The sequence below is a fragment of the Macaca fascicularis genome, chromosome 14 (genome assembly GCF_037993035.2).
Source record: "Macaca fascicularis isolate 582-1 chromosome 14, T2T-MFA8v1.1".
Lineage (NCBI taxonomy): Eukaryota > Metazoa > Chordata > Mammalia > Primates > Cercopithecidae > Macaca > Macaca fascicularis.
The window spans coordinates 102,323,477-102,345,359 of NC_088388.1; the positions used below are offsets into that span (position 1 = coordinate 102,323,477).

At 36.2% G+C, this 21,883-nt stretch overlaps 1 protein-coding gene across 4 annotated transcripts in view; it reads left to right on the forward strand.

Moving 5' to 3' along the window:
• Positions 1-21,883, forward strand: part of DYNC2H1 (dynein cytoplasmic 2 heavy chain 1) — a 355,588-nt gene that overhangs the window by 205,382 nt on the left and 128,323 nt on the right. For all 4 annotated transcript variants that reach the window (XM_005579474.5, XM_005579475.5, XM_005579476.5 and 1 more), the window contains 2 exons: positions 4,151-4,359; positions 6,982-7,086. In XM_005579474.5, coding sequence (XP_005579531.3) covers positions 4,151-4,359; positions 6,982-7,086 — 314 coding nt within the window. The remainder of the gene's footprint in view (positions 1-4,150; positions 4,360-6,981; positions 7,087-21,883) is intronic.

Below are 21,883 nucleotides of genomic sequence, written 5' to 3' on the forward strand. Positions count from 1 at the left end.
TTGCATTTAGTTGTAGTCCATTTATTCTCAATGCTATACAGTATGCCTTTGTGTAATTATATGTATATCTGTTGATGGACATGTTGGTAGTTTTGAGTTTGGGATGATTATGGGTAATGCTGCTATACCTTTAGGTGAATATATAGATGTATTTCTGTTGAGTATATATGTAGGAATAAAATTGCTAGGCCATAGGGTATGCATTTGTTCACCATTACTAGTTGATGCCAAATAGTATTCCAAGAGAATTTAATTCTACATCAGAAAAGTACACATAAATGTAGAATTCAATAAATTTCCCATAAATTGAACCTATGTAACTTGCACACTCCCCCCAAAAAAAAATTAAAACAGCTTTATCAGTATTTTAGAGGTGCCTTTTTTCTACTCCTTTCTACATACGACTCAACATTCCCCACCTCATACATGGGTAACTACTTTCCTGACCCCCGTGAACTGTTGTTTTTAACATTTTACACTGATTTTTTTTTTTTTTTTTTGGAGAATATAGACTAATACTTTTTTCAGCTTGCCTAAAAGCTTGGTAATTTTCCAAAATGCTTTTGAATATTTATTTGACTTTTATAATACCGCTATGAGGCTATTAGTGTTAGTGCCCTTTCACAAAAGAGAAAAAACAGAACTTGAATGATTTATCATTGTGTTTCAAGTTTGTGATAGAATTAATTAATAGCATTCTAAGACATATATAGATAGATATCTTACACCATTATGTTTTAAATAAAAGGCAGATGCTTTAAAATGATATTGAATCTCAGAGTAAAAATTTGTTAAATCTTATGATTACAGAATTTTCTGATATGAAGGAACTTCCACATGTATAGAATTCAATGCTAAAAAAGAGAAAAAGTTCTAAACCTTGGGAACAATTGGTATTGAGAGTAATAGCCATGTGACCTAGAGCAAGTTTCCTAATCTTTAAGCCTGAGTTTCCTGATCTTTAAATTAGGAATAATAGTAGACACTACCTCAGTTTATTTGAATATCCAGAAGTTTAAATTACAAAAGCCACATGAAGCATTTAACATTTAGTACATTTAATATATGGAGTTAAGCTATCAGTAATGGTTGGCTGTTATTATTGCTGTTGTTGTAATTTGAGTTCTATTCATTTTATTTTATCCTGAACAACATAAAATTTGTTTTGAGAAAAATAGGTAGAAGAAAAATAATATTTTCTTATAAAAATTCCATAAAATATTTCACATAATGACTGCTGTTTCTATTTTATAAGTTGAAAGATACACTGTCTGTATTCCTTACTGACTTATCAATGACTGGCTAACTTATCAGTGACTGACTAAATGATAAAGGTATCATTTAGTGAGTATCAGGACAACTAGAAATTCGAGTCCTGTTTTCTTAATCCAGTCTGTCACTGATGGACATTTGGGTTGATTCCAAGTCTTTGCTATTGTGAATAGGGCCGCAATAAACATACGTGTGCATGTGTCTTTATAGCAGCATGATTTATAATCCTTTGGGTATATACCCAGTAATGGGATGGCTGGGTCACATGGTACATCTAGTTCTAGATCCTTGAGGAATCACCATACTGTTTTCCATAATGGTTGAACGAGTTTACAATCCCACCAACAGTGTAAAAGTGTTCCTATTTCTCCACATCCTCTCCAGCACCTGTTGTTTCCTGACTTTTTAATAATCGCCATTCTAACTGGTGTGAGATGGTATCTCATTGTGGTTTTGATTTGCATTTCTCTGATGGCCAGTGATGATGAGCATTTTTTCATGTGTCTGTTGGCTGTATGAATGTCTTCTTTTGAAAAATGTCTGTTCATATCCTTTGCCCACTTTTTGATGGGGTTGTTTGTTTTTTTCTTGTAAATTTGTTTGAGTTCTTTGTAGGTTCTGGATATTAGCCCTTTGTCAGATGAGTAGATTGCAAAAATTTTCTCCCATTCTGTAGGTTGCCTGTTCACTTTGATGGTAGTTTCTTTTGCTGTGCAGAAGCTCTTTAGTTTAATGAGATCCCATTTGTCAATTTTGGCTTTTGCTGCTGTTGCTTTTGGTGTTTTAGACATGAAGTCCTTGCCCATGCCTATGTCCTGAATGGTACTACCTAGGTTTTCTTCTAGGGTTTTTATGGTATTAGGTCTAACATTTAAGTCTCTAATCCATCTTGAATTAATTTTCGTATAAGGAGTAAGGAAAGGATCCAGTTTCAGCTTTCTACTTATGGCTAGCCAATTTTCCCAGCACCTATACACCATGGAATACTATGCAGTCATAAAAAAGGATGAGTTTGTGTCCTTTGTAGGGACATGGATGCAGCTGGAAACCATCATTCTTAGCAAACTATCACAAGAACAGAAAACCAAACACCGCATGTTCTCACTCATAGGTGGGAACTGAACAATGAGATCACTTGGACTCTGGAAGAGGAACATCACACACTGGGGCCTATCATGGGGAAGGGGGAGGGGGGAGGGATTGCACTGGGAGTTATACCTGATGTAAATGACGAGTTGATTGGTGCAGCACACCAACATGGCACAAGTATACATATGTAACAAACCTGCACGTTATGCACATGTACCCAGAACTTAAAGTATAATAATAAAAAATAAAATAAAATAAAATAATTTAAAAAAAAATACCTGTATTTTGGGTAATTAATGCCATGTCTTGTTTAAAGCTGTTTTTTATATCCAGATAAGCAGAGGTTAAGTTTTATGTGTGTTTATGTGTGATATGAAAATTGGCTAATAGTTCTTGGCTTGTGAATAATTATGAAATATTTTCAATTATATCTGCCATCAAAAAGGAACTGAGAAACACCTTATTGCATAGAAGAGATGAGACCAGAAAATTATGAGACTTACACTTTTTAAAAAAAAATACATGAAATACTATTTTGTCATTCAAAATAACTACTGAGGGAAGTTGTCCATAATGGTTATTGAATAAAATGATATGTTTAAAAAAAAAAAAAAAGAAATTCGAGTCCTGGTGAAGTCCTTTGTTTAGTCACTGTTGACAATAAGATGTAGGCAGATAACAGCTTTATTCTTCCACTGTGGAGGTCCCCTTATCCTGCAGGAGGCTGCCTAAATCACTTATGTTCCAAGGCATATAGATAATCAGTTTTTGTCCTATCTCTAAATTTTATAGTAATGAAATAGAACTATGCTAGTAATGCTAACAATAAAGTATATTAGCTAGTTTAAATGTAGTTATGTGTCTCCTATATTTACTGTAGATCTGAGATTTAATTCTTACATTTTAACATTACCACAAAATTGTGATGACAAGGATATTTCTGTTGCAAAATGAAATAATATCTTATAGAAGAAGTTCCTGACCAACATGGTGAAACCCCGTCTCTACTAAAAATACAAAAATTAGCCAGGCATGGTGGCACGCGCCTGTAATCCTAGCTACTCAGGAGGCTGAGGCAGGAGAATCGCTTGAACCCGGGAGGCGGAGGAAGCAGTGAGCTGAGATCGCGTCATTGCACTCCAGCCTGGGTGACAGAGCCGGGACTCCATCTCAAAAAACACCAAAACCAAAAACAAAAAGTTCTATTGTGGCTTTTTAATATTACATTTCTATTAAAATAGAAAGTAGATAGTTGACTATGTAAAATCATGACATTTAGAAGAGTGTAATGTGTGAAGGTGTTTTGTAGAGTTTCCCTGTTAATCAGATTATTTTATAAACTGACAGTTTCATCAAATGTGTAAAATTATGTTTTGGATAGGTCCGCTACAGGAATTTCCAATTTAAGTAACCAGGATTGTGTGGCAGATAATTCAGATAATCTAACTGGATTCAGAGTACCTCATTTCTATTTCAGATCTTTGTATAACTTTCTCATTTTGGTGCCTTAGCCTTCCTATCCCTTAGGAAGATTTCTGCATATGTATAATTGTATAATATTAATACTTCTATCTTTGCTATGAGGATTAAGTGAATGTATACATGTAAAATATTTGGAAGATATTACTTGATTAAAAAATCTCAAATATTTACTACTATTAATATTAATGGTCATTTGAATAAATGATTTAGTTGTATTAAATGTATTTTGCTGTATGTTATAACTCAAGCCGGGAATTTAGTTAATGTTTTAAAAATGAAATTAATAAGTGTTTTTTTTAAATTATAGGTGCCAAAGATATACAATGGGAATTTGTACATGGTTTACTTGAAAATGCTATTTATGGAGGACGTATAGATAACTATTTTGACCTTAGAGTTCTTCAGTCATACCTGAAGCAGTTTTTTAATTCTTCAGTTATTGATGTATTCAACCAAAGGAACAAGAAAAGCATTTTTCCATATTCCGTATCTCTACCACAATCCTGCAGCATTTTGGTAGGTAAAATGAATGATTTTCAATCTATTTCCAGGCAGATGCATGAATCATTTCTTACATTGTTAAATATATGTTACTTCTTTTCTAATGCACAAGTAATTATTCACAGTTTGGATTATTTGTTATGATAATATATGGCTTGATTCTCTCAACTTTAGTAAGGCATCCTAAAACCTTTTGAGTACTTACCGAAAGTTGGGTGGTTGATCATAATAATAGGCTGGTCTGTAGACAGATCTTGAAGGGAGTGGCCAAAGAAAATTCAAAGAAAGTAGGACTGCTGTGAAAAACTGCAGTGGGAGAATATGCACTTCATAGTAGTCATGAGTGTACTCTCATATATTGAAAAATAGGAAAGAAGACAAATACTATTTAGTATGTATCTTCAGTTTCTGGCTTGTACACTTAAAGTTTGTCTAAATATATAAAAGAAATTTACTTTGTTTTTCACAGCAACGTTTTGTGTGTCTATTTCAGCCAACTGTAGCTTTTTGCTTTGAACCGTCACATGAAAGCCTCCTGGAATGCACTCATCTTTTCCAGAAAATAGTAATAAGTATAGCTGAAAGACTTCAATTCTAATTTATTTTGCCACAAACCTATATGTGTATCCGTGTGCAAATAATGCTTTATTAGAGTACTATAATTATACATTTCTTCTTGAATTACAAAGGCACGTATCTATTCAATTATGTAGTTCTCTCAGTTTTGTGCTATTTTCTTTCATCCAAGTATTTTTCAAGAAAAATCCTTCATTTGGCACAAAATTGTCAAAAAACAAAAGTTAAAAAAACTATTAACTATATTACTCTTGACTGTCTTATTACCTTAAGTATCCTGTTTTATTTCTAGTATCTTTAATTTACTCATTCATTCAATAATATGCATTGAACATCTGCTTAGTGATAGTTCTGCTCTAGGCATTGTGGATATAGTAATGCATCTATGGAGTTTACCTTCTAGCAGAAACTTAGAGTGAATGAGTAAATACAGAATATCGCATAATTATTATGCATTTATTTCAGATAGTGTACCCCAACAAGTCTTCCAACTCTATTGTTAGAAGCTTACATTGAAAAATACAATTCATATAGAAATGTATACATCATAAATGCACAATTCCATGAATTTTTATACATAGACCACATGAGTGTAGCCAGTTCTGGGGTCAAGAAACAGAATTTAGCTTCCCAGAAGTTCTCCTTATGTTCCCTTCTAGTTACTACCTCTCCCACAAAGGATACATTATCCTTACTCTAACAGCCTAGTTTTCTTGTTTTTGTGCTGTTTATATAAATTTTGTCACATGGTATATATATATTTTTATGTACAAATAAGGATAAATCAGTCTGAATATATAACTGCCAATTATTAGTCAAAATATCACTGTATAGTTCTAGATAGACGGAAGACTCTAGCCAGTCTAGACAAGAAGATTTCGTAGCTATTTTGAAATGAGCAAAGTGTATACCTCTACAAAGAGTAAATATTTTTAAATTTATAGGATGACTTATGAGAATCACTGTTTAGCTTTCTAATTGAGTTAGATGAAAGACATTGAATGTTTCCCAGGATAACACATGCACACATATATGCAAACATACACTCATGTACATGTACATATACATTTATACATATATATTGTGATTGAACACCTCAAGGAAGTTTATAAATGCTAAGCTAAAGGATTGGAAGAATTTCAAAGAACAGCATGACTTTCCAAAATGTGACATCTTTACAGGTCCTGGACTTCCTGGAGTCCAACTGTCTCCTTGGAAATACTTCAGGGTCAGCTGCCAAGGATAAGAAAGGATGAGGGGAAGTCAGAGGCCAAGTCTCCCCATGCCTACTTCAGCAAACACAGTTTAGATGCACATGCAGTACTTGCCTTAAAATAACTTCTCTTCATGAAAACAAAACAGTTTCCATGTTTAGGCCGAACTGAATAAGTCTTTTTGTCTGCACTTAGTTTTGATTTAAAGTCATGAGTGAGTAACTGTTGAGATGAGTGCTCAACAAGCCAAGCTTATCCAATGCGTAGGGTAGTTCTTAGGATGAAATGATAGGATTATTAATGCATTTTATCACACCTCACCAGCAAACTGAAGACTAACTGGAATTGCTCTGTTATAAAGTAATTTACAAAGCAGTGCTTGCATACTAGTGTGTGTCTACACATTTACAAGTTTTCTCTAAGTTAAAAAGAAACAAAAGTAGATTGCTTGAATATTTGTCTTAATTTAACATGAGCAGAACTGCACTCTGCAGATTGGTCTTTGGTAAGTTACAGGAAAAAAATTATACAGCTTTCCTAAAAATATCTAACATAGTAGCTTACATATCGTAGGCATAGTCACTCAAATATGTTTAATATAATTCAGGGTCCCTTTGTATGTGGGAGTTAGGATAAGAAAATATAATATCAAATAATCAAAGTGTGAAGAAGTATTAATGATAATACTTTCCATAGATAACTGAGTTAATATGCAAAGTGAGATTTATCTAGAAAATAAAAATACAAATAATAATTTAACATTTCAAAGTATTCTTTCTTATTTCAGTGATTGCAAGTTCAATTTTTATTTTTAAAAAGTAACTGTTTTTCACTTTTTTATATTTAGGACTATCGTGCTGTCATTGAAAAACTTCCAGAGGACGACAAACCTAGTTTCTTTGGTCTGCCTGCCAATATTGCTCGCTCATCTCAGCGCATGATCAGTTCTCAGGTAACCTAAAAAGAAGATCTATCTTCAAGAAAAGTTGCTAGTGAGCCTGAAGGAGACAAAATTAAATTTGATTTAGTACCGTAGACCCCACAAGCTTTATTGAAACATTTTATTGTATTTTCACAACACATTCCAGTTTTACTTTAAATATACTTTTAAAAATATTCAATTTTCTGATTTTTTTTTTTAACTTTTATTTTAGATTCAGGGGGAAATGTGCAGATTTGTTACATGGATAGATTGTGTGTCATAAGGGTTTGGTGTACAGATTATTTCATCATGTAGGTAATAAGCATAGTGCCCAATAGGTAATTTTTCAATCCTCCCTCTCCTCTCACCCTCCACTCTCAAGTAGACCCTGGTGTCTGTTGTTCCCTTCTTTGTATCCACGTATACTCAGTGTTTAGATCTCACTCATAAGTGAGAACATGTGGTATTTGGTTATCTGTTCCTGCATTAGTTTGCTTATGAAAATGATCTCCAGCTCCATCCATCCTTGCTGTGAAGGACATGGTCTTGCTCCAGCTCCTTCACTTCCTTGCTGCAAAGGACATGGTCTTGTTCTTTTCTTATGTTGCATAGTATTCCATGTTGTCTGTGTATCCCATTTTCTTTATTCAGTCTACCATTGATGGCCATTTAGGTTGACTCCATATCTTTGCTATTGTGAGTAGTGCTGCAGTGAACATTCACATTCCTATGTGTTTATGGTAGAACCATTTATATTCCTTTGAGTATATACCCAATAATGGGATTGCTGGGTCAAATGGTAGTTCTGTTTTAAGTTCTTTGAGAAATCGGCAAACTATTTTCCACAGTGTTTGAACTAATTTGCATTCCCACCAGTGGTGTATAAGCATTCCCTTTTCTCTGCAACCGTGACAGCACCTGTTATTTTTTGACTTTTTAATAATAGCCAATCTGATGGGTATGAGGTGGTATCTCATTGTGGTTTTGATTTGCATTTTTCTAATGATCACAGTGTCAAACATTTTTTCATATGTTTGCTGACCACATGTATGTCTTCTTTTGTGAAGCGTCTCTTCATGGTTGTTTTGCCCACTTTTTAATGGGCTTGTTTTTTGTTTGTTAATATCTTTAAGTTCCTTATAGATTCTGGACATTGGATCTTTGTTGAGTACATAGTTTGCAAACATTTTCTCCTATTCTGTAGGTTGTCTGTTTACGCTGTTGATAGTCTATTTTGCTGTGCAGAAGCTCTTTAGTTAGGTCTCATTTGACAATTTTTGTTTGGGTTGCAATTGCTGTTGGCATCTTTGTCATGAAATTTTTGCCAGGGCCAATGTTCAGAATTGTATTTCCTAGGTTGTCTCCCAGGGTTTTTATAGTTTTGGCTTTTACATTTAAGTCTTTAATCCATCTTGAGTTGATTTTTGTATATGGTGAAAGGAATGGGTCCAGTTTCCATCTTCTGCACATTGCTAGGTAGTTAACCCAGCACCATTTATTGAATAGGAAGTTCTTTCCCCACCGCTTGTTTTGTTGACTTGTTAAAGATCGTCAGATTGTTGTAGGTGTGTAGCTTTATTTCTGGGCTGTCTATTCTGTTCTATTGGTCTATGTGTCTGTTTCTGTAGTTCTCTTTGTGGAGATCTTTCACCTGCATACTACTGTTAATACTTCTGAATTATATTATGAAATTCTCATAGTGAATTTTTCCATTCCAGAAGTTCAGTTTGGTTCTTCCTTAAAATGCCTGTTTCATTTTTCAGCTCTTGGATTGATTTACTGGATACTCTGGATTCCTTGGATTGGATTTCAACTTTCTCCTGAATTTTGTTGAGCTTTTTTGCCACATTATGCATTCTTTGTCATTTCAGACATTTCAATCTGATTAGGGACCATTGCTGGTGGGCGGGGGATGGGTATATAGTGGGCTTCTTTGAAGGTAAGGGGACACTGGGTTTTTGAATTGCCGGAGTTTTTTCTGATTCTCATCTGGTGGGGCTGGTGTTCCTTTAACTCTGATGCAAGTTGGGTGCACCCAGCTGGGTTTGGTTTTGGATGCTTTCAAAGGGCCAAGGCTCTGTACAATGTCTTTATTTGTGGGTGAATTCTTGCACCTGATTTTCGGCATCTATTAGCAGAATAATGTTTAGTGTTATAGTTTGGGCTGCAGTCCAATAGACGGCGCTTAGGAGTAGTGGCTGGTAGGTAGGCTCTTAGCCCTGTGGTTTTTTTTGTATTTCCTTGATTTCGCAGGCATGTTCTTGGGGGTGAGGGGAGGGGCGGGGAATAAAACCCTCTCACCAGGGCCCCCTCCTTGGCTTTGAGTGAGCCTCCTGTGATCATTGGCGCCTTGCCTAAGTTTCTTTTGCTACGTGTTCGGGGTGATGGGGCTCCGTCTGACAGGCTGCAGCCGGGAGATAGGCTGGCCATACGCTTTCTGGACCAGCCCTGTGGAGGAAGGTACGAACCGCTTCTGTGCTGGCCCACAAACCTGCACGTCCCACCCCTCTCAGTGATCTGAGGGTAGGCGCTTCTCCCCAGCTCCAGTGCTGGCCGCAGATCTGGGCTTAGTACTCCTGAGCTGCATACGCATTCCAGGGACACTGGAGCAGCCCTTGGCTTGGGGTCAGTCTCTGCCTGCGCTTGGGGATCAGAAGTGCCCGTAGGTTACTTGGAAAATACTCAGATAGTGCAGAACACCCAGGCAGGGCTGTGGAGGCTGCATTGTACACACGATCCTGCAGGGTGGCTATGGAGGGGCTCGGGGGTGGGAGGGCCTGCAGAACAGATGTGCCCTAATCCTGTGGGGGAAGCCAGCCCTGCTGTCTCTTGGCCGGGCAGTCAGATGATGCTAGAGCCTCTCAGAGGGTGATGGGGGACCCCTGGGGAAGTGGGCACTTATGACCTTACTCTACTGCAGTGCAGCTGTCCTGCACACAAAAGCTCCTGAGCTCCACACCAGCTGAAGCACTGTTTCTGCCTAGTCTCCAGGCAGATCCTCCAGCAGCTCATACATCTCTGGGGGATGTGGAGTCCCCTGTAGCTAGGATCCCATGGGTCCAAGGTGAGGGTGAGATGTCCCTCAGTCTCCTCACTCATCACTTCCTCAGGAGTTGCTTGGGGCCGGGAACAGCCCTGAGCATTATGTTAAGGCACAAAGGGTTCCAGCTTCCTCCCTCTTCACCCTGGGCATCAGCGTCACTTCTCCATCTACTCTTGGTAGTGTTTTCTTTCCAAAGATCTGCCCAAATTTTGTTGGATTACTTGATAATTTGGCATCTCTCAGTGGGAATGGTTCTTCCTGGCTGCATCTAGTCAGCCATCATGTCCAGCTCTCTCTATTTTAATGTTTAAACTCAAGTTCTATCCAAATACATACGTTCGTGTGTGTATAATACATATATTTGAATACTCAGATAAAATTTTACAATACTTAAGCAAATAAGGTTAATATAATTAAAGGTTATTAAAAGAATAAAAGGTTATTTCATAGACTCCAATAAAGTATTTGCTTTGGGAACCTTATCAATAGAAGTTCAAGAGCCTTCTCTTGAAAGTTCTATTATTCAGTTCCCACCTATGAGTGAGAACATGCGGTGTTTGGTTTTCTGTTCTTGTGATAGTTTGCTAAGAATGATGGTTTCCAGCTGCATCCATGTCCCTACAAAGGACACAAACTCATCCTTTTTGATGGCTGCATAGTATTCCATGGTGTATATGTGCCACATTTTCTTAATCCAATCTGTCACTGATGGACATTTGGTGAGATCACTTGGACTCAGGAAGGGGAACATCACACACAGGGGCCTATCATGGGGAGGGGGGAGGGGGGAGGGATTGCATTGGGAGTTATACCTGATGTAAATGACGAGTTGATGGGTGCAGCACACCAACATGGCACAAGTATACATATGTAACAAACCTGCACGTTATGCACATGTACCCTACAACTTAAAGTATAATAATAATAAATAAATTAAAAAAAAAAAAAAGAAAGTTCTATTATTAACAGAACATGGCTTCTGCAACTGCTAGTCTCAGTGTCATTCAGGTTCTGGGGAACCTGATTTAGCATAGTTTGGATCAATTATCTAATGAAGGTGATAGGGTAACATAGAGCAGATACAGCCTTACAGACTCAAAGATACAGGAGAAGAAATGCAGAATGTTCAGCATCTTCATCTTACCAGGAGGCCAAGCAGCTACCTATATACAGAACTTATTTTGCTCCTGGGCCGTTAACAAGAGCCAAGGGTGTGCGGGTCATCTTGGTACTTAGAAGCTGTAGCCTTAGTTTCCCACCAATCTTCTATTTCATGTTAGCTACAAAAGTCTGGTACTTGTATACCAACACACAGCTCCCCAGGATAAGTGGAGTCCCAAGGAACAGGGGTTTCATGACAAACTAGGCAGATAAAACGTTCCACGCTTATCTTAACTATGTAATTTCTAAGGAAATAGTGCTATGAGAAGATAGACTCCAATGTTATTTCCCCAGACTGTCCTGATTCAACCCTCACTTCATTTTACTTTTTCTCACTCAAATATACCAAAAAATTATCCCAACTTTGTCATAATATGATCTAATTTCTACTAGTTTGTCTTGCCTTAGTGTTCCAATTTTTATCAATACTTTTGGGATGAAATGAAGATAACATTCTTCCTAAGATTTTTTGGTAACATATATTTTCTTATTTGTATTTAACTGTTAGTCTGTTTCACTACTTATTTACTTGAATACTTATTTTTTAATTACCATTTTTTACTAAAAGGGTTTCACAGTGTCTCAATTATTGTAACGTTTTATTTTTCAAATTATAAAGGTGTATATGCAACTGAACTAATAAAATTTATATATTTAGAGATTTTTTTCATTCCAAGCCACGTTTAAAATGCCCTTATTTGAAAGTAAATATTCAGATACTACAAAGTTTGATTCAACACCAAGCCTGTCAATGTACTTGACAAGAAGTAGATTAGAAAACATTATTTATCATGCACCCATTCAGGGATATAAGAACAGATATTGCATCAGGTATTTGATGATTTGGGCTTTTAAGGACAGGCTAATGCCAAAGTTGTATAGCCAATTTTGTACAAATATGAAGGCCGAAAATGAGTACATACATTCAAGGCAGTGACCACAAGTTGTGTCTATCTACTGCAAATTGTTGATGATACTTATGTACAGATGCTGTGTGTCAGTAGTTAGGAGCTTTTTTTCTTTTTGTAACCTGCTGCAGTATACACACCACATGGCGTTCTCAACCACATCAGCTAATACAGTCTTTTCCTCAACTTTTTCACTGTTACAATTACTCTAGGGATGTTACATTAACCAAAATGTGAAAGTCGAAAGCAAGAGACTTTGGGTTTTGTTTTTGATGGTGAGGAGGGGGAGAGATAAATTTGATATATTAATTTGAATTGCCCATGCAATAACATTTATTTGAGTTGCCATAAAATATCTATTTGGAAATGTCTAGTAGGAACATAAATAAATGTAGGGAGGCTTCAGATGTAGATATGATAAAAAAGATTTGACAAGAAAGCAGTACATCTGTGAGAGAGGAAGCTGTGGGAATTAGAGATTGATTGCTAGGGAGGATGAAGCAGAAAAGAAAGATGCCTGAAGGTAGAATCCTGGGAAATATCTGTAATTAACACATATTTGGAGATGGGAAGATCTTTGAAAGAATTTTAGCAAGAGTGATCTGCATTCAGAAAACAAGACAAGCAGAAGAGCTTTAAAAGACAGTCTTCAGGTGATGGAAGGGGGTGATGCTGGTTGTTCAGGGAGTGGAAGAGGAAGGCTAAGTTATAAAGAATTGGGCATTATTCAGTATTTCAAAATCTTTTCTAGAATCATCTCTGTAGAATGTTGGAGGATAGAAATCTAATTGCAATAGTTTGGGAGGGAAAGTGGGTGAAAAAGTGATGCCAATGAATATAGGTGATTAATTTAGGAAGTTTGGCACTGACCAGATCTATGTCTCTACCAATAAAAGGTAAAGGCAAAATGTAGGTAATCTAATGTGAATACAAGATTCAGGGAGAAATTGTTACTATTGATGTTGGAAGAAACTGAAGCATGTTTTTTCTGTACTCTCTTACAGGATTCTGAGTTATTCAAGGGTAGAACGTGTATTTTTCTTTTTCTTTTTGTTTTCTTTTTTTGTTGGGGGTTGGTGTGCCAGTACCTGTTTATGGATTGTACCCTTAGTATCCTTAGTACTTCCTATTAATGAATATTGCTTTTGTTTTAAAGATATATTTTCCATTTAAAGCAACTATAAATATCATTTGAGTTGATTCAAAAAAATTGTTAAATATTTTTGCTATTAGCATTTTTGGCTATAGGCATTTCAAGATTTCTTTATATATTTTCTAGAATTACTCTTGCCACTGCTTTTGCTTAAATTCTTCATTCAATACCCAGTCCAAAGCTTATCCTCTCCTGAGGTATTTGTATTGATCCTCTGGTATTTTTTACTTTTATTTATCTCAACTATCCAACATTATTTGCCTGTAATATAATATTAGAATAGGTTTTGGAATGTAAAGGTGAATAAAAATAGTCCCTGTTTTGAAGGAATTCAGTTTAGTGGGGAGAGAAATGTGTAGAAAAAGTCCCACTGCCACATAAGTGGTAAAATAGAAACGTGTTCTACTAAGTATGCATCTTGTGAATTTATATCTGAATAAATATATGTACTTTTCATTTCATTGCTGAAGAAAAACTTTTTGCATGAATTAGATCATTTGTATTATGTTTGTACAAATTTCTGCAATCAAGACAGTTTGAGTAAATGAGAAACACTTTAAAATTAAGCTAAATTAAGTTCTTCTGAAGAAATCTTTAAAGCAGAAATTATACTTCTCTTTTAACTTCAGACTTAGCAATGTTTGAAATTTTGCTTCTTTTAAATTAAAAAAGTAATTGTAGTTTATACAGCTTTTTGTTTGGTTAAAACATACTTTTGTTTCAGAAAATGAAAACTAAACAATAAATTTTTAAATAACTAAAGCTCTAACCTATTATGATTAATATGTATCTTTACCCAGATAGGACAATATCTTCTATGTGTTATGTATATTAACTTTTGTCTCCCCAGAGAAATGAAACAGTTAAAATAGCACTTAGCAAATAGTAGGTCCCTTTATGACAATGCTATTCTCTTCATCTCCTTCATGTCCCTCCTCCTCTTGTACCAAAACTGGCCAGTCACAGTACTTTTATCTCTCGAATTAAGCAGCATATGGCACCAGCAGACTCAGACACTGAGACAAAAATGATACTTCTTTCACTGGATTTCATACATTGGAATGTTAGTAGTCTTTACTTGCTGGTGATCATACTTGGAGTGAAAGAAGGAAGGCTGTTGTAGTCAATAATAAGTAAACCTCAATGATGTAGAGAGCTTGAAAGAGCATTGTTTCTATTCTTTCAACAATAGAAGCCAGACAAACTGCAAATTTATAACTTTCTTTGAACCTCTCAGAGATGAAATTGCAGGGCAAAAACTCTATGAAATCTAAGGAGATGCTGCAGTTGCCTAAAAAAAGTGACACAACACAAACATTTGCTTACCTGGGGCATATGCACCCAGGTACTGTTAAGAATTCAGCTAGAATAGTTAATAAATTGGTCAAGGCCAAGTGTAGGCTGTTAGTATATGAGGGCAACTGACATAGGTGTTCTTACCCCCTTACAGGCTTTTTCTCCATGGCCTCTTACCTGATGAGAGTATTCAGGAGTTTTGTGTGTGTGTGTGACAGAAACCTGAGGGAGAGATACACAGCTATTTTGTGGGGAGGGGTCCATAAAACTCTGCTCCTACACTAAATAAAAGGAATCTGTAGACCCCCATTTTATATAAAAGGTATCTTCAGAGGAGTTTGAAACCTGTACTGCAAAAATCACCTTCAAATCCAGCCCAACTCCTCATTTAACACAAATCCCTAAAGGCCTATCAGAAAGAAAGTTACATGCATTTGTAAGCTTTAAAAGTTCCTTAGTCTTGACTGCTCTAGACAAAATTTCAGCTTCCAAGAAAACATTACAGAGTGTATGAAAATGCAAGAAAAGGTACCACTTCAAGAGACAGAACAATCCAGAGAACCAGAAAAAGATAAGACACAGATGTTGGAACTACCTAACAGAAAATTTAAAATAATTACAATTTTTATGTTAAAAGTTCTGATGAGGCCAGGTGCAGTGACTCATGCCTGTAATCCCAACACTCTGGGGGGCCAAGGCAGGCAGATTGCGAGGTCAGGACATCGAGACCATCCTGGCTAACACGGTGAAACCCCGCCTCTACTAAAAATACAAAAAATTAGCCAGGTGTGGTATCATGTGCCTGTAGTCACAGCTACTCGGGAAGGTGAGGCAGGAGAATTGCTTGAACCTGGGAGGCAGAGGTTACAGTGAGCCAAGATTGCGCCACTGCACTCCAGCCTGAGTCACAGAGCGAGACTCTGTCTCAAAAAAAAAAAAAAAAAAAAAAAGGTTCGATGAAAAAGCATGATATGCAAGATTAGATGTTTAATTTTAGTAGAGATATGGAAACTATAAGAACGAATAAAATGAAAGTGCTAGAAATAAAAAGCACAGTAACAGAGATGCAGACTGTCTTCAACAAGTTTATAGGCTTGATATAGCCAAGGAAAGAATCAGTGAAATTGAAGATAGAGCAATAGAAGTTGCCCAAACTGAAACATAAGGAGAAAAAAATGGAAAAAAAAAAAAAAAAAAAGGCCGGGCGCGGTGGCTCAAGCCTGTAATCCCAGCACTTTGGGAGGCCAAGACGGGCGGATCACAAGGTCAGGAGATCGAGACCATCCTGGCTAACATGGTGAAACCCCGTCTCTACTAAAAATACAAAAAAACTAGCCGGGCGAGGTGGCGGGCGCCTGTAGTCCCAGCTACTCGGGAGGCTGAGGCAGGAGAATGGCGTAAACCCAGGAGGCGGAGCTTGCAGTGAGCTGAGATCCGGCCACTGCACTCCAGCCTGGGCGACAGAGCGAGACTCCGTCTCAAAAAAAAAAAAAAAAAAAAAAAAAAAATAGAACAAAGCATCCATGAATTGTGAGACAAAATCAAACAATCTAACCATTGTGTAATTAGTATTCACAAATCCACAAAGTTTAAAGGACGCCACGCTGGATAAATTTCCACCACCTCACCCTCTCTTAAAAAACAAACAAACATAGGCATAAAATACTAAAACTGAGAAAGACTGAAATACTGAAGCTAGCAGCAGGGTAGAGAAAGTGTTGTGGGGGAAACACATACCACATACAAAGAAACAAATACTAGAGCAGCCTTTTCCTCAGAAGCCATTCAAGTCAGAAGATAATGGAATCGTGGTAACTTTAAATTGCTCAATGAAAAAACTGGAAACCACAAATTCTAACTCAGCAAAATATCTTTCAAAATGAAATAAAGTCTTTCTTGGCTGGGCATGGTGGCTTACGCCTGTAATCCCAGCACTTTGGGAGGGCAAGGTGGGCAGATCACTTGATGTCAGGAGTTCGAGACCACCCTGGCCAACATGGTGAAACACCATCTCTGCCAAAAATATAAAAAATTAGCTGGGTGTGGTGGCGTGCACCTGTAATCACAGCTACTCAGGAGGCTGTGGCAGGAGAATCGCTTGAACCCAGTAGGCAGACGTTGCAGTGAGCCGAGATCATGCCACTACACTCCAGCCTGGGCGACAGAGCGAGACTCCAAGTCAAAAAAAAAAAAAAAAAAAAAAAACCTTTCTTAAATAAAACAATTTATTGCCAGCAAACTTACTCTATAAGATTGTTACAGGAAGTTCTTCAAACAGAAGAGCTATGTTTCCAGGCAGAATATAAATATAATTACATATTAACACACATTTGAATGTTTACAAGTCAAATAACTTTGGTTATAATTTAATACATAGCAACTATAAAAGTATTTCCATATTTTTGAATTCAAAGTCGAATTGTTATAAAATTGTGTGTGTAAAAAATGTAGAATTATTATAAGGTTTATGTGGGGTTTTTTTTGTTTTTTTTGTTTTTGAGATGGAGTCTCACTGTCACCCAGGCTGGAGTGCAGTGGCGCGATCTCGGCTCACTGCAAGCTCTGCCTGCCGGGTTCACGCCATTCTCCTGCCTCAGCCTTCCGAATAGCTGGGACTGCAGGTGCCTGCCACTTCGCCAGGCTAACTTTTTGTATTTTTAGTAGAGACGGGGTTTCACCTTGTTAGCCAGGATGGTCTCAATCTCCTGATCTTGTGATCTGCCTGCCTCAGCCTCCTTATGTGTTTTTAAAAAGGAAGCTTCTGAAAACCTTGATGTGTCATTGAAACTCAGTTCTACTATACTGGCCTCCCAACAGGAAAGCCCATATTATTCATGGGAGGGAGTGAATGCGTGGTTGTGGATATGGGTACACGCGACTATTTTTTAATGGGATGTGTATTTGGTGGATTTTACCAATAAGTTGTTTCTAAGGATACATTTTAATTCTAATGTATCTTATCTGTCAAAAATCCACTACATAGAAGAAAGTTAATAGAAAATTTCATCATCATTTAAAGACCATAGAAAATTAACTTTAATGTAGAAATTTCTTTTTCTCTTTTAGTGGAAATTAGATTTTGAAAACATCTATAAGTTCAACTCTAGGAGGTTTCTTTTATTCAGTAATATCATGGTTTTATTTAACTGTTTTATCTTTTTCTTTTAAATTCTTATTTTTCCTTTAGATGTTTGCATTTGTTAATAACAATTCAGTGATGGCACATTCTCTAGGCTAAGAACAGTTGCAGCATGTTGCCTAGAAAGAAATGGTGTAAAATTTGTTATTTTTGAACAGAAGTCAGAAAAATATGAGCCAACTTTACCTTTGAAAATATCCTAATTTAATGATTTGAATGAAATTGAGATACAATAAAATCTTAATTTAAAATTTTTCCATCTCTGTTAATTCCTGAGGCAAACACAGTAATCTATTCTAGTCTCTTCACCAGGTAGCTATGTAGCTAGTAAAACATTGAGGATTCTACTGGTAAAGAAAAAAAGCAAGCAAGGATAGTGGGGTAAATTTGGTATTTCTGGCACAGGTAGGGTAGAAGAGAATTTGGCTACAAGGAATATCTATTTTAAATGCATTATAAATTGTAAATTGGATAAATCAGTTTGTAAATTTAAATATCAAATGTAAAATTTGGTTTTCATTCCAACAATTCCATGTAATGAAGTTTTTTTTTCAATTACAAAAACCATTTTTAGTTACCAAAAAGTTTTAGTTGGCATTTTATTACTTTTTAAAATAAATTCAAAGTTTAGTATCAGTATCTAATATGTAATATCAATATAAATAGCCTATAAATACTTGTCTTAAATTTGAAGATTTTGATATACTCCAGCAATTGAAGACATTAAGTACCCAAGAAATGTCCATTTAAATTTGAAAATGTTCTGGTAAGCAAATTTCTTAAATAATTAAGGTAGAGAGGATTTTTGTTTCATGGTAGAATTGGCTGCTTGTAGAACAAAGACCGCAGTAGACTACTACAGTATGATCGTTTTGCAGAATATAAAGATTGCTGTGGAATAATCTTTCCACATGCTGCAGAGAGAAGGGTATTTTCTAGTAATCTTCTCTGCAACTTTCAGCTGTAAAATGAACCTTGTTAAACAAACAGACACCAGAGAAAGGAAATGTTCCTTAATTATTCACCTTGAAGAATTTGAAATTATTTCTTCAGTTTAGCAAAATATCTTGCCCATAATTACCATATGTATTAGGGCTTTCATGGATTAAAATACCATGTTTGGAAAATGGCTTCAAGAGGTATTTTTCAATGTCCCTTATTTTGTCATGGCATTTCTCTGATTTAGCATCCAATAGTGCATTTTAAAGGCATCTATCAGCATTTTAAAATTTGTTTCTGTAGGTCAGTGTTGACATTTCCCTTTGAAAAAAAGAAGAAACGAGGGAATGGAAGGAATAAGCAACATGCAAGTTGATAGACTAATAAACATATTTCTAACCTCTTTAATGACTATACAGTTCTTGGTCCTTTAAGTTTTTACATAACAGAGCTGCCTGCCCTGGTTTATATGGAATGTTTCAATCAGAGGCTTCTACTAGTTTCAAAAGTAGAAATATGGAAAAGTTAGAAGCTGTACGAAAATTATGATCTAGGAATGAAGGAGAAAAATAGGATGTTTGGTGGGGGAAAAACATAGCTCTGGCCATGAGATTAGCAGAGAGGAGAAAAATATGCTTTGAAAATTGTTTTTTAAAATGGGAACCTTACAAGGAATCTCTCTAAGCCTAAGAACAGTGCTATAATTTTTATATTGCTAGAATTATATGAAATACCATTACTGACCCAGCCATCATGTATTACAAACCAAACTATGCCAATCAGATAGCTTTACTTAAACCTCTTTTAAAATTGTGATTTTATCTTTTCCCATATACAGTTCGTTAGTTTTTAGTGTATATGTGGTGTTATCCTTTTAACCTGTGTTTATGATGATGATAATGATGATGATAATGATTTTTATGCTTCTTGTGCTCCCTGTAATAGGTTTTGTGGTAAGCATTTTATATGAATTACCTCACTTAACTCTCAGAATAAGAGAGGTTACTGTCAAACTCATTCTATACTTGAGGATATTGAGGCCCAGGGAGATTTTTATTTTTCCCAAGATCACACCTTTAGAAAGCTCCTAAACTGGAACTTAAATGTGTTACTGAATACTGGTTCATGCCTGTATGACACACTCATAGAACAAGGGTAAATAACTTGTGTTATGAGATTCAGTTGCTTTTCTCCATAAAGGTTTCACTTACCACATAACCTTACATGGGGAAAGAAAAAAGATCTCTTGCTTCACAAAAGTAATTGGCAAAGTATTCTTTTCTTGTTTTGTATTTTTATGACTACATAGTTGTACATATTTATGGGGTACATATGATATTTGATAAAAGCATACACTGTGTAATGATCAAATCAGGGAATTGCAATATCCATCACCTCAAACATTTGTCACCTTTTTGCATTGAGAACATTCCAAATCTACTGTAGTTATTTTGGAATATACAGTAAATTATTATTAACTATAGTTTCCCTGTTGTGCCACCAAACACTAGGTCTTATTACTACTATAAAACTGTATTTTTGTACCCATTAACCAAGTCCGTTTTTATCCTACTCTCCCTCCCAACCCCTATACATACCCTACCCAATTTCTGGTAACTGTTATTCTACTCTCTATCTCCATGAGATCAACTTTTTTAGCTCCTAGGTATGAGAACATGCAGTATTTGTCTCTCTGTACCTGGCTTATTTCACTTAATATAATGTCTTCCAGTACTATCCATGTTTCACAAGTGACAAGATTTTATTCTTTGTTATGGTGAAATAATATTCCATTGTTTATTTGTACCATATTTTTTCTTTATCCATTCATCTGTTGATGGGCACTTAGGTCATATCTTGACTATTGTGAATACTGCCCTAATAAACACAGGAGTGCAGATACCTTTCCAATATACTGATTTCTTTTCTTTTGGATGTATACCCAGCAGTGAGATTGCTGGACTTTTGGGAACAGGCCCCCAAATCTGGCCATAAACTGGCCCCAAAACTGGCCATAAACAAAATCTCTGCCGTACTGTGACATGTTCATGATGGCCATGACGCCCACACTGAAGGTTGCAGGTTTACTGGAATGAGGGCAAGGAACACCTGGCCCACTCAGGTTGGAAAACCGCTTAATGGCATTCCTAAGTCACAATAGCATGAGTGATCTGTGCCTTAAGGACATGTTCCTGCTGCAGATAACTAACCAGAGCCCAGCCCTTTATTTCGGCTCATCCCTTTGTTTCCCCTAAGAAACACTTTTAGTTAATCTATAGTCTGTAGAAACAAGGCTTATCACTGGCTTGCTGTCAGTAAACATGTGGGTAAATCTCTGTTCAAAGCTCTCAGCTCTGAAGGCTGTGAGACCCCTGATTTCCCACTCCACACACTGTATTTCTGTGTGTGTGTCTTTAATTCCTCTAGCGCCGCTGGGTTAGGGTCTCCATGACCAAGCTGGTCTTGGCACTGGACAATATAGTATTTCTATTTTTGGTTTTTTAAGGAACATCCATACTGTTTCCATAGTAGCTTACTAATTTACCTTCCAACTTTGTATGAAGATTCTCCTTTCTCTACATCCTCCCCAGCATCCATTATTTTTTTGTCTTTTTGATAAAAGCTCTTTTAACTGGGGTGAGATGATATCTCACTGTGGTTTTGATTTGCATTTCTCTGATGAGTAGTGATGTTGAGGATTTTTTTCTCTACCTGTTGGTCATGTGTATGTCTTCTTTTGAGAAATCTCTGTTGAGATCTTTTGCCTGTTTTTTAATTCGATTATTTGTTACTTTGCCATTGAATTGTTTGAATTGCTTATATATTCTTGTTACTAATCTCTTGTCAGTTGAATAGTGTGTGTATATTTTCCCCTGCTCTTCAGATTATCTCTTTGTTGATTGTTTTCTTTGCTGCGCAGAAGCTTTTAAGCTTGACATGATCCCATTTGTCCATTTTTGCTTTGGTTTCTTGTGCTTTTGAAGTCTTATTCAAGAAATCTTTGTCCAGATTAGTGCCCTGAAGCATTTCCCCAGTGTTTTCTTCTAGTAGTTTCACAGTTTCAGGTATTATATTTAAGTCTTTAATCCATTTTGATTTGATTTTTGTATATGGTGAGAGACAGCTGTCTAGTTTAATTCTTCTGCATAAGGATATCCTGTTTTCCCAGCACCATTTGTAGTTCTTTC